The following is a 13213-nucleotide window of genomic DNA, read 5'->3' on the forward strand; positions in this document are numbered from 1 at the left end:
ATTATAGTACTTCATTCATGGGGCAGATGCTGGTTGAATTGACATGTTCTCCTTCAATTTTCAGTAGTTTTTGTTTCCCATTATAAAATATTATTTGCCACTAAAAATAATTTTGTATTTCAGTTACATTTTCATTTTATCCTGGAACATGGCACCAGTGACCACAACCGTTTCCTTAATAAATAAATGCTTTTGCTACAGATGCCCCATATAATATATGCCTTGTTTATATGTGTAGGTGTCATACAAACAACTGAAATGGAAACCCCAAAGACTACCACCTTTCTATAAAGAAAAGCACTTCCATGCATGATCTTTTTTTATTTAAAAAAAAAAATCTTATTCATAACTTTTTCCAATGTAATATTATCACAAAAGGCAAGTTTTTTTTATTCACTGAGCGTTTTAATTTTGGGTTTGTTTCATACAATACTTAGTTGTTTAAAGTGTAATTTTCTGAAATTTGAATGCAGGTTGCCCTGGAGCAAACTTATAAGAACACTAGAAAAATGCTTGTCTTTTTTGTGGCTTAGTTACTGAGGTGTCTTAAGTTGTTTTATGGGTTAAAAGTTGAAGTCACTGGTGCATATATATCAGACAGGCAGCATTTGTTATGTAAGGCATTCTGCTTCAGTCAAACTCTAGCCTGACCAGTGACCAACACAAAAGAGCAGAAGATCCAATGAAACAGAGGTAAGATTTCATTTAAAGTATCAGTTCAATAGAAACAAAGGCTAGTGGTTATTATTATTATTATTATTATTAAACACAGTAACACTAGAATAGGTTGTGGGGTTTCCGAGAGAACATTTGCTGTAATAGGCAGTTAAACCTCAAAGGGATAGGATCAAAACAATCTGCTGGCAGCCAAGAGTTTCCACTTTAAGGTGAATTCATACAGGCATCAGATACTATATGCCTGTATAGCAGTTCTGCATCCTACAGTTGCAAGGTAAATGAATTCTTTGGGTTTCCTGCTTCTTTTCTACTGCTTTTGTTTTTGAATGGACTTTCTTTATCATAGATACATTTTGTATATTTGCTGTGTATTTATTACATCTCAGAATGTGCTTCTTTTTTTTGGCTGGAGTCCAAATGTTTGAAGTAAAGTAAGACTGTTATTCCTCATTATACAGTGTAGTAGAAGGCGTATCCTTAGTACGGTTTTAACTTGTCAATTAAATATAATTGCAAGTAAAGTAATTGTTGCACTGTTGAGCTTGAACTTAACGTTAACGGTATATCAATTTGCTTGTTGACAACAATTCAAATAATGAAACTGTAATCTCCTGTTTTCAGTTAAGTATACTAGATGTATGTTTCTGGCTACACACCACACACATTAAACACACATATACACTACATAAACATCCACCTATATACAAACATTGCAAGGATGAATACAAAAATAATGGCAATATTAAATGTATTTTAATGCACTGAAACTATTCAATTAATATAATATAATATAATATCTTCTAGCAGGAATATCAATCTATTTTATTAACAGTTTACTGCAAGGATATCTTCATTAAATAATAGAAAAAAAATAAAAACAATCAGTTTTTATCCATAAAGTCTCCTTTAGTAGCTGTCAGGTTTCAGCTGCGAGAACACATTCAAATAAATGGTTAAAAATATTGTTATACTAAAAACACTGCAATAGCTGGGGGGAATGGATTACTCAAAGAAAATTCTCTTCGTTTGTGGACCATGCTCAGGGAACAGCTGTATAAATGTTCTTTGATCCCTTATGTATGAGTACACAATATTAATAGGAAATTTTATCCAGATGACTTCCCGCCACACCTACTTTAGAGAATTAGAAGCTGTAATGCAGAAACACATTTGACAACTGTTACCTGATTTGAACAAAGATATCTCTATTTTCTGTACTCCCTTTGGACTTGTAACTACCCACACATAGGGGGTTATTTATCAAGGTCCGAATTTATCTTAATATTGGCTGCTACAAACTCCGATCTAACCCGTTCGGGTTTTTAATGTTTATTTAATATTACATTTTCCTGAAAAATTGCTTTGTGGGAAAAGCTCAGATTTTCACGATTTTTCCGTGAATTTTCCCGAAATCTCTGAATTTTTCGTAGTTTTCACCTGAAAACTCCAAAAACATTATGAAATTGCCCGAAACCTCCGACACAACCAAAAATCAATGAGACTGTTCCCACTGACTTTTATGCAACCTCAACAGGTTTGAGATGCTGTGTTTTTATATTCTGACTTTTTAGCCCTCGGGGTTTAATAAATTCCGATTTTATAGAAAAAAAATCACACATTTTTCGGATTTCGGGGAATTTCGGGTATTCGGAGCTTAGTAAATAACCCCCATAGAGTTCAGTGAAGAAAATTTAGAACATCCCATTCCACTTCTCTCAGTTTCCTTGATGACATCACTTATATTCTACATTCTAGTAAAAATGTGGTGGTGCTGCAAACACTTTAATTTATGCTTAAGTTTCTGTGAGCTATATATTTAATGACTTTATATTTCATTGAAAGAATATTATCTTTCTTTAAGGTTCCAAATGGATGCACAGTATTGCAGAACCCTGTTTCTCCTAGTGATCATTTTTTCCTTTACTCGCTCTGTGACGCAAGCCTATGATTACACGGACCTTGAGGCCTACCCCTTACTTTCCGTTGAGTGTCCCAAAGAATGTGTATGTCCCTCTAGTTTTCCACATGCTATATATTGTGACAACAAAGGCCTGAAACAAGTACCACTCATCCCAGCAAGAACTTGGTATTTATATTTACAAAATAACCTCATAGAATCCCTCAATGAAGAATCCTTTGCTAATGCTACTGAACTAAAGTGGATTAACTTGAATAGGAACAAGTTAACCAACAAAAACATCAGTAAAAACTTGCTGAAAAATTTAAAAAGCTTACTTTATTTATATTTAGATGACAATGACCTAGAAGAAGTACCAGCACCACTGCCAGAAAGCATAGAACAAATTCGATTGTCAAGGAATAAAATCTCAAAGGTTCCAGAAGGTGTCTTCATTAAATTAGGGAATTTGACTTTATTAGACTTGCATCACAATCAGCTCACAGATAGTTCCTTTCAAGCAGATGTTTTTAATGGCCTAAATAGTCTTATGCAACTCAACTTGGCTAAGAACTCTCTCAAGAAAATGCCACCAGGTCTTCCTCTTAACACCGTTCAACTGTATTTAGATAATAATAACATTGAAGAAATTCCAAAGAACTACTTCAGTGGAATACCAAGAATAACTTTTATTCAGTTAAACTACAACAAGTTATCAGATACAGGTGTTCCAGACAATGTATTTAACGTATCATCTATATTAGATTTGCAATTGTCTTACAATGAGCTGACATCTGTGCCCATTGTCAATGGCCATTTGGAGCGTCTTCACCTTGATCACAACAAGATAAAAAGTAAGTGTCTCTATTCATTGAAGACATATATTTTGAAATGTATCAACTGTACTTAATACATACCGAGAGGAATATTGTAGCGATATTGTTTATGCAGTTGAAGAACTATAAAACTATACAGTATATGGTGCTTTGATGCATGGTTCATGAAGGGCATATTATTCAGTTGGTCATCGATTTCCTCCTTCCCAACATTCAAATGGATTCTCTGGCAGCCAAAAAATACAGAATGCCCTATAGAATTTTTTTGTTTCCATAAGAAAAACAATGAGATGTTTTTCTCATTGAATTTATTCTGTACCATTATAAGATATATACTCAAAATCACCTTAATTTCAGTTTTATTTTACAATTCATAATCAGTTAACTTGCTGTCATTCCACAATTAACATGATTAAAGCAATATTTGTATTTATTTATTTATAAAGCCCCAGAAATGTACACAATCAGTGCTATATAAGTTGTAAACACAAACTGGGGGTATATTATTTACAAATTAGACTAGAAGTTTCTAGTAAATACTAGAAGTTTCAAAACATAGTTGTGATGAGGTCCCTGCCCCAAAGAGTTTACAGTCTGTTAATCTATATTTTAGTGTTCAGGGCTGAAAAGAGTGGTACATGAAGCATTCTTGTGACTACCAAATGTATATGGCGGCATTTTTTTAGCACAGAATACTGAGAATCTGTCTATTGCTCCATAAAAGATGCTTTATCTGTTTCAATGAATCCTCACCCACCATTGTACAGATGGGGTATCCTATCCCTGCAATGAGAAGTGATTTTTTTCTTCTTTGTAGCTCAATTTATCACAGTCCTTAGTTCTCAAGGGTCCCAGGAGGGGTAGTGGGGAATTTTTCAGCATGCATGCTGGGAGCAGATGCCACACAATTCTGTAGGAGGAGAAGGAGGAGCTTGGAGGGGGGCCTGGGTGCACATCTGATGCTGGCCTGATGGTGGCTAGTTTACTCCACTGCCACAAGGTGGTACGGCATCTTATAAATAGTAATTGCCAATAAAATGAATTAAAATGCTGGCGTCTTTTAATTTTTTCAGAGTGATAGCCTGCAAAAGTCCTTAACATTTTTTTGGAGTAACCTGGTCCCCCATACCTTTTGCTGCAACAAATACGTCCATTCAACTTTATAATTTCCCGTCGTATGCAAATTAGCCTGAAGGAAGACCTCTAACGAAGTTGTGCTAGGCAGAATTTAACGCTAGCCCATCTTCGCTAGTGAGAATTTGCCATCGTTCAGCACCCCGGACACAACTTTGCACTCTAGTAAATTAGCATTGTCTGTGTTGCGATGGCTGCGAAGCCCTCACTGGCGAGTTTTCGCTGCTTAGTAAATTTACCCCTTAAGGTGCAAGTACAATGTATCAGTTGACGCAGGTAACTGTGCCAACACTTCAAAGTGGCAGTAGCTCCTGAATTCACCTGCGTTATTAGCCACTCACTGTTAATGATTGATCCATAAAGACTAGTGCAGAACCAAAGTTCCCTGGTTCAACGAGTGGATTTAAATGCAATTACCTTTTATGAATGACTGCAGCAGAAGTTGAACCCCTGACACATTTTATATTCCCTTAAAGGCATTGAATTTCAAATTCCAGATAGACAGTTTGGGAAGGGACATATTTATCAAGGGTCGAATTTCGAATTTGAAAAATTTCGAAAATTCGAATTCAAAAAGACCAACCGAAATTAAGTTGAAGTTTTTTTTTTGGTTGAATAGGTCCGTTTTCGATCAAATAGGTCCGTATTCGCCCGAATGGTTGAATGGCGAATGGTCGAAGTCGAATTTTTAAAAAGACAGTACATGATAAATTTCTATATTTGAATTTTCAATATTTTTTCAAATTCTAATCGAATTTGGACTATTCCGTAGTCGAAGTACGCAAAAAAAGCTTGAAATTCGAATTTTCTGAATTCAAAAATTCACCTCGACCTTTGATAAATCTGCCCCTTAGAGTAGAACAGAAAAAGGAGAAGGTAAAGATTGGACTGGCTGTAAAGAAAGCAGTGTTCATCACAAAATTATTGTGCTAAGTGAAGCAGAAGACAAATTCTACACAGTGATGTCAACAGTGGTGAGTCAATGTATATAATTTCTTGTGGTGACATTTTTCTCATAATGCATTTAAGTCAATGCGTGTTTTTTATTACAGATTTTTAGCAGCAAATTTTCACCGCAGTTATGTGAAAAAAATGTGCACATGGCGAAATTCGGAATTTTGACACAAATCCATAGCTGGCGGATAAATTCGCTCATCACCAGCATTCACCTTTAAATGAGAATTAACCCCTATATCTCTAAAAATGGCGTAATGTTCAACATTAGTGATGGGCGAATCGTTCCCGTTTCGCTTCACAGAAAAATTTGCGAAATGGCGAAAAATCGGCGAAACGCAAATTTTTACGCTGGCATCAAAATATTTTTGACACCAGCGACAATTCCGATGCTGGCGACAATTCTGACGCCCATTAAAGTCAATGGGCGCCTAGAATTGTAGCCGGCGTCTAAATTGTTGTCGGTGTCAGAATTGTCTTTTTACGCCAGCGAATGTTCGGCAGGCGAATTTTCACAGCAATTTCACGAATTTATTCGTCATGAATTTGCGCCTGGCGAATAAATTCGCCCATCGCTATTCAACATCCCTGCAATCACCCAAGCCCTCAAGGTTGTGTAATGGAGCTTGTCATCTTGGTTTGTGTTAGGACATATTGTGTCTATGACACTGCACATCCCAGTGTATTCGGGCAGCTGTTGAGGAGCTAAACTTAGGGGAAATTACAAATCTTTAGGAATTGAAGTTTATTCATCATAAATATTGATGTTACATTCCTCTGTGGGTGCTTCATCATGAGATGTTGATCACTTACGTAACTATTTGGCTTGTGGGCTCCTAGCACCTCAACATGGTGTACCTTTGAGGAAATCTTCCTAAATGACCCTTTACATTTGTATCCATATTTTTAACTTGTGTCTGTGAATAGCAAAATATAAATGAAGAACTGCAAGTTCTTTTCAACATCAGCAATGTATTCTTCTGCATTGTACAACTCTTCTTTTTGGCTAAACTATTTTTTTGTAAGCTATCAGGATAGCATAAACGAGTTACATTTCAAAAAGAATTATGTTTTCAAACCATTACTGCAGGCATTTTTTTTAATAAGGATACATTTTAAAAAGTATTTACATCCTTGGGCAGGTCTATAACAAGTCCATCTGCATCCCTCAGGGAAACAGAAATATTAGATAATCAGGCCTAGTTTTTGACAGATACTAGAAATGTAACATATGGAGGGGTTGCGTATTCACTTTGTAAGCAATATATTATGTCTGAAGCAAAAGGGTAGTAAATTATTTCTTAAAACTCTGTTTCTTTAAAAAAAATCCTTTCTACAGCTGATAGTAGAGTTATTGTATTGAGCAGCTGCAAACCCTCCATTGCTTCATAACCATAAGGCACTGCAGTTATAAGATATTGATTAGTGGGCCTGCATTTTCAATGTGCTACTCCAATTCAGTTTCATAATAAACACCTACCAATGCACTGATTTGAATAGGCATGTTCTACTGTATATGTGAGGACTATGGATAGCATGACAAAAATCACCTTGCAGAAAATGTGTGCTGCACATGCAACCCTTTAAAAGCAGAAAAAAAATAAAACAATACTTTAATTACAGGTATAGGATCTGTTATTGAGAAGCCAGAAAGCTGAGAATCACAGGAGCTTTTCCCATAGACTTCATTTTGTTCAAATAATTCAAATGTTTAAAATGTATATAATGTTTCTATTGTACTTGATCCCAGCTAAGATATAATCAGTTCTTATTGAGAGCAAAATAATATTGCTAGGTTTATGTAATGTTTAAATGTTTTTAGTAGATTTGGCATGGTGATGCAAATTAGCATTAACTGGAAAACCCCAGCATGAGCATTCTGGATAACAGGCCCCATACCTGTACTTCAAATACATTAACAGACCAATATACTTATGTTACAAATAAAAATCTCTTGCAGGTTAATATTCTGAATTGCTCCAGCACAAGACATTGACCATTGCGGAGTTTTTTATGCAGTAAACTTGGGTCACTTCAGCAGGGAGTATACATTTCTAGGGTTGAAATTTTGCACAATTAGGAAGGTTAAGGCACAATAACATCTACCTTGGGATGTTAAGGACAGGGATTCTTATGATTGCTGTACCTAAAGGATCCTGTTCAATGTTGTTCCACTTGGATGACAAGCAACTTAAGGCCATGCAAATACCTATGCCCTACCTGTTATGTATCTGTATAAACTGTGTGGTATTATATAAAGTTAGTTGCCTTTGAAGGATGTCAGAATGTTGCAGCCTTGCAAATAGTGGGTGAAGATGTGGAAGCCTGAGGTCTCTGTGTATGAGAAATAAAGAAGGTGACCTGCAGTCTAACTGCATTACTGTGATATAACACCTGATCTAACAGGATCAGCTTGAACTCAGATGCACCTAATTCGCTACGAGGCACCAGTCTTTGCACCTCCAGTATTTGGCACAGTTGTGGTTCATTGTTTGTATGTATGGCTAGAAATATCATGTTTTTATTACATTGTGGTATTTGCAGGTCATTAGGAAAAATAAAGGAATTATAGGGATTTAGCTGGGCAATGGGCATCATTTCAGCAAGTATTTAGTGCTTGTAACAATCTGATCTGTAATTTTGCTGTGAGTCATAGAAATAAAATGTTACAACTTTTTTTTCTAGATCACTGACTGAACCCCATGAGGGATATCCCAGAAAAAATATTTAGTGCTTTTCTTGTAAAAATGTTTTTGTATACATAAGAAAAATTGGATTTGCTTTTGGAGGGGAGGAACATTTTTACTAGAATTTGCACAGGAAAAAAATAAAATCAAACTTTTACAAATGTTTTCGGTTGTATCAAATGTTCAAATTAGACTCAACAGCAAATGTAAATAGGTGTGCTTCCTACCATTTTCTTATAGAAAAACATGATCATAAAATATTAATCATGCCCTGTTTTCATTGTCTAACCCTTTCCCATTTATAAGGTGTACATTTTGTGAAAAATAACTTTAATACATTCAGTTTTGTGTTTTACAGATATAAATGAAACTATTTCTTGTCCTGAAGCTGTCAAAGAAGAATTTGACCCACACTTTCCTCAGGCACCCCGTCTCCGTTATCTGCGCCTGGATGGGAATGATATTCAGCCACCTATCCCACTAGATCTAATGATATGTTTTAGGCTCCTTCAAACTGTTGTCATTTAGAAATCTCTGGTGCTGCAGGTTTTGCTGGAATGAAACTTGCAAACGCCTACTAGATTATCATCATGACTTTTTGTTTTAACAGGGGAATTTAAGCTGTGGTTTGATTGGTTACAAATGTGGTTTTATAGTTACATATGTAGTAGAAGTGGAAGGCAGAGTGCAAAGTGCAAAACTTGGGCACAATCTGATTTTCTATTCCATTTTGCATCCTGTCTTCCACTTCAGTTATATTGAATGCATTGGGCAGAGCTGTATTTGTGAGGGGCGGTTGGTGGAAGGCATGTCATTGCCCCTTGCCCTTAACTTGCATGCTGTACAGACACACAAGTAAGAGAACGGCAGCAGATGCAGGCTGCATTAATGCTTTGTACTTATTGCCTGCCCTATAGCAGTAGGCAAAGACAAGACAGGCCTGTGCCACCAACACTGTACTCTGCACCTTGTACTGGATTTATATATCCCACATGAAGAGCAGAGGGCAGCCAAACCCCGTACAGAAGTGCTTTATGCAAGATCAACCTTGTTACTGCCCTTGCACTTCTGCCCAGGGTCTTTGTAAATGACCCGTATAATCTTAAATCCATGGTGTCTCATTTATTGCCTAATTCCCGGCATCTTATGTATGTGTGTCCATATTAAGACCAGTGCAATGCCTTTTTGTATCCACAGATTCGCACTGCATCATTTTTAAATCTAGAAGTAAAACAGTATGAGAATCATTCACTTCGTATAGATATTTGTATTTTAATACTGTACAAGAAAGATTGAACAACATGCAGGAACTACGTGTTATGAGCCGGAGAACAAGGTTATAACACACTACATTAATTCAATTAACCACTGACTAATGCTCATGTATCCATGTAATATTTGGTTTATATAGTATAGTATGTACAGATGTCAATTTTGGAACCGAAAACAATAAAATCTGATTTTAAAAAATTGAAAAACATAAAAAGGATTGTTGACGGTAGAAATGTTATTTATAATTATCCTGGTTGCGTATGAAGTGCATGCGTAAGAATTATTTTTTTTCATAGTTAGTGTATAAAATGTAACAAATGAGTGAGAGTCGTACTAAATCCTTCTCAATACTACAGTTAAAACCAAGACAAAATCATTTTCTTGATCAGTATGCACTCTTTTTCTGTATCCGCTACACTTGTTAAACCCCATTCTGACCCCTATTCTGCAGCCCTGCTGTGCTCCCTGCTACAGTACTTTGGATCATATCTGTAATAAACTGCTGGCTAGCAGTGGGTTAATGATTCTACTGTGTTAGTTCAGGTAAGTAGTCAGATACACCCTGGAACTTTTGGTATATTTATTAGAACATGGGAGGTGGATCTGGCCTGCTCCATGCTTGCTCTCAGCTTAACAGGAAGCACAAAAACAGGAACAGGAATATGATCATCAAGCAATGGAAAAACAGCAGAATGCCCTTAACCAGAATGTCTTCACAAGTAGGTTACTACAATATCTAAGATTGTAAGGTGTTGTTCAATGAGGCAGGTTTCAGGAGTAAATTACTGACATTAGGAGACAGGCCTGGTACAGCGGGAGACCAGTGGATACTATACTATGGCCAAAAGTATGTGATCCCTTGCCTGTCTCATCTCAATAAAATCCAAAAGTGTTAATATAAAGCTGATTCTGTCTTCTCAGCTTCTCCGTTACATTGGACATTCCACGGGATGGGCATGGAAGGGCAAAGGGAACCTGTTGTGCAACTACACCTCTCTTGGGCTGTTATGTAAAATAAAGGTAAAATGAAACGGAGGACGCAAGAAGGTTCTTGCAAAACTAAATAGCAACAGATTTTATAATATAAAGCGCCGCAAGATTATATAAGGCTATACTCAGGACTTTGTAAAGCATTGTAGTTTTGAAAAAAAACATGTTTTTACTTTACTGCTGCAGAAGTCACTGTTGATACGGTGCTGTTTAGAGGTACAGATAGTAAAATAAAGTTATATTTGAAATGCCTCCAGCAATCATAGCATAAACAAGGAGTCAACATACTCAAGCACAAAGGATTGAAGTGGAGAACCCTCGTGCATTAACTGGGCTTCAGATCCTGCTGTGTTGGCAAAAAAAGTCAAAAATCAATCATTCTGTCCTGGTGTTAGATTACAGCTTCTAGCCTTCCAGCATAATTTACCCCTTCATTATACAATTTATGTTACAGTATAATTTAAGATGTATCCAGCAACAAAAGATTAAAATGTCTGTAACACTGATTATAAATGTATATACACAGTATTGTGACATGGCGCATATACTGGCAACAGTAGACAGAAGTTTTACATTATTTTGGGAGAACAGAATGCTCGGTAAATATAGTACTGGTACCCCCCTTGCAATACTGGATTGTGAATCTCAGTTTTCCTTATTGAGACATAATAGTTCACAAAAGATTAAGTTTAACCTTCAATGTATTAACAGAATAATTAGTACAGATATGGAACACTTCCTTACAAGATAAAGATTCACAGTTGGAATAAAAGTAAGCAGAGCTCTCTCTGGGTTAATGCCAACTTCTCTCTTTCCAATCCATTGCTCTCACATACCAGAGCTCACTCCTCATCACCTTCTCATCTCTTTATTCCAAGGAGGAGTCTTTTGACACAGCCAATATTGATAGATGAGTAATGATCATGCCACTTTGAAAGATAGTAACCAGCAGCCATCTTGAAAGTGCTATTATGGTAACAAATAAACTATTATGGTAGCCATTTTAGGACATTCTGTGGCTAATTTACAATGCTCCCTCAGCCCCTCCGTTGTCTCTATAAAACACCATCCTCCCCTCCAAACTCTATAAACTCCCCAGTCCATGCTGCATATGGAGGAAGACGGGACTCTAATTGTGTAGGAGGGGCACCTTAGCCCTAAACACTGAGGCAGATAACTGGGAGGGAAAAGACTTCAATGTGTACATACATTTCACATTTGTTCAGAAACTAGCATAGTGGAATTCATATTTAGGAATTGCAAATTGCTAAATGATATCCTAAAATGGCCACCATAATGTAGGTACATAAACCTTCCCTAAATTAATTACAAGTGCAGACAGATTTTCCAACAAAAATCGTTTTAAGCATAAGTGCTTTACTGGTGTTCAACGAAAGAACAATGAGGTGTACCTTCCATGCAGCCCTTCTGTTTTGAGACCACTCACATATTACTCAAAACACACTGTTCTCTTTGTCAGATAACTAACACAGACTGATTTGCTTAGCATGCTTTCACACTTCATATACCATTGGTATAATTTATTCATATTTGATATTTTATATGGAGTATTAACAATGGCTATTGTTTGGTAACCGTTTATTATAACAATTGTGAGCATTTTTAATCCCAGTCTGCAGTAGGGATTAAAAGGGATTTAAAACTGTTTGTTAAACCAGATTGTACCCAAATGTTGGTCGATTACAAAGCACGGTACACCAATATTTTATCAATGGTTTCATCATTCTGAAACTTTTAGTCCAACAACATCAGAGTTGTATGCTTAAAGCAATATGGTATGACAAAACCTTTCCTCAAGACTAATAGATACATTTAAATCTGTAAATCTGAACAATGTTCTTTGTTCCTGCCGCTGGGGCTGAAAATGTAAAGGAAATCTATAACCCTGAACAATATAGCTAGTAGGTTTGTAAATATGCTAAATGATAGCTTTTAATTCCCAACTCGTTCAAGAACCTACTAGGAATAATTCTGTTTTGTAGATAACAAGTTAATTTTGGGCAGTGTCATTCTGTGGCCACTAAAGCAAATATAATACTGTCTTGCATAAAAAAGGGCATAGACTAAAGGGATGAAAACATAATTATGCCTCTTTATAGGTCCCTGGTAAGGCCTCATCTGGAGTATGCAGTGCAGTTTTGGACTCCAGTCCTTAAGAGGGATATACATGAGCTGGAGAGATTGCAGAGATGTGCAACCAAACTGGTTAGAGGGGTGGAAGATTTAAATTATGATGGTACACTGTCAAAATTGGGGTTGTTTTTTCTGCACTTGTGATGAGACATGATTTCACTTTACTAGTAAATTAGAGGATTTTATAGACAAATAGCAGGGAACATTTTACACATAAAGAGTATCACCTTTCAGACTAAAGGAAAAGAACTGTCATTTGAAGCAACATAGGTGGTTCTTCACAGTGAGGACAGTGAGGATGTGCAATGCCCTGCTGGGTGATGTTGTGATGACTGTTGGGAGGTGTTGGTTGAGGCATGCAATCCAACGTGACATGCAGATAACGTTGGTCCATTGCCGGGGACCTTGCAGGTGTTAATTTTACTGTTGTGTTTATGTTATGTTATGTAAACATTTATTGTGAGAATACTGTTATGTATTTGGTATTTGTTATTTATATTGATGTTTATGTTTCTCTTATAAAGCTGTGGCTGTGGCATCAGGTTCAATCCCTTATATACAGGTAGATGATCGGATGCCATTCACTGACTGACACATATTTTTGTGCTAAT

The 13213-nt window shown here is 36.3% G+C and overlaps 1 protein-coding gene across 1 annotated transcript; it reads left to right on the forward strand.

The window, feature by feature from the left end:
• Positions 1 to 446: 446 nt before the first annotated feature.
• kera.S (keratocan S homeolog) lies at positions 447 to 9659 on the forward strand. The gene is made up of 3 exons (XM_018256025.2): positions 447 to 693; positions 2540 to 3429; positions 8545 to 9659. The coding sequence occupies exons 1-3, from the start codon at positions 683 to 685 to the stop codon at positions 8712 to 8714; spliced, it is 1071 nt and encodes a 356-aa protein (XP_018111514.1). The 5' UTR covers positions 447 to 682; the 3' UTR covers positions 8715 to 9659.
• Positions 9660 to 13213: the final 3554 nt, after the last annotated feature.

Source organism: Xenopus laevis, chromosome 3S, assembly GCF_017654675.1.
Source record: "Xenopus laevis strain J_2021 chromosome 3S, Xenopus_laevis_v10.1, whole genome shotgun sequence".
Taxonomy (NCBI): domain Eukaryota; kingdom Metazoa; phylum Chordata; class Amphibia; order Anura; family Pipidae; genus Xenopus; species Xenopus laevis.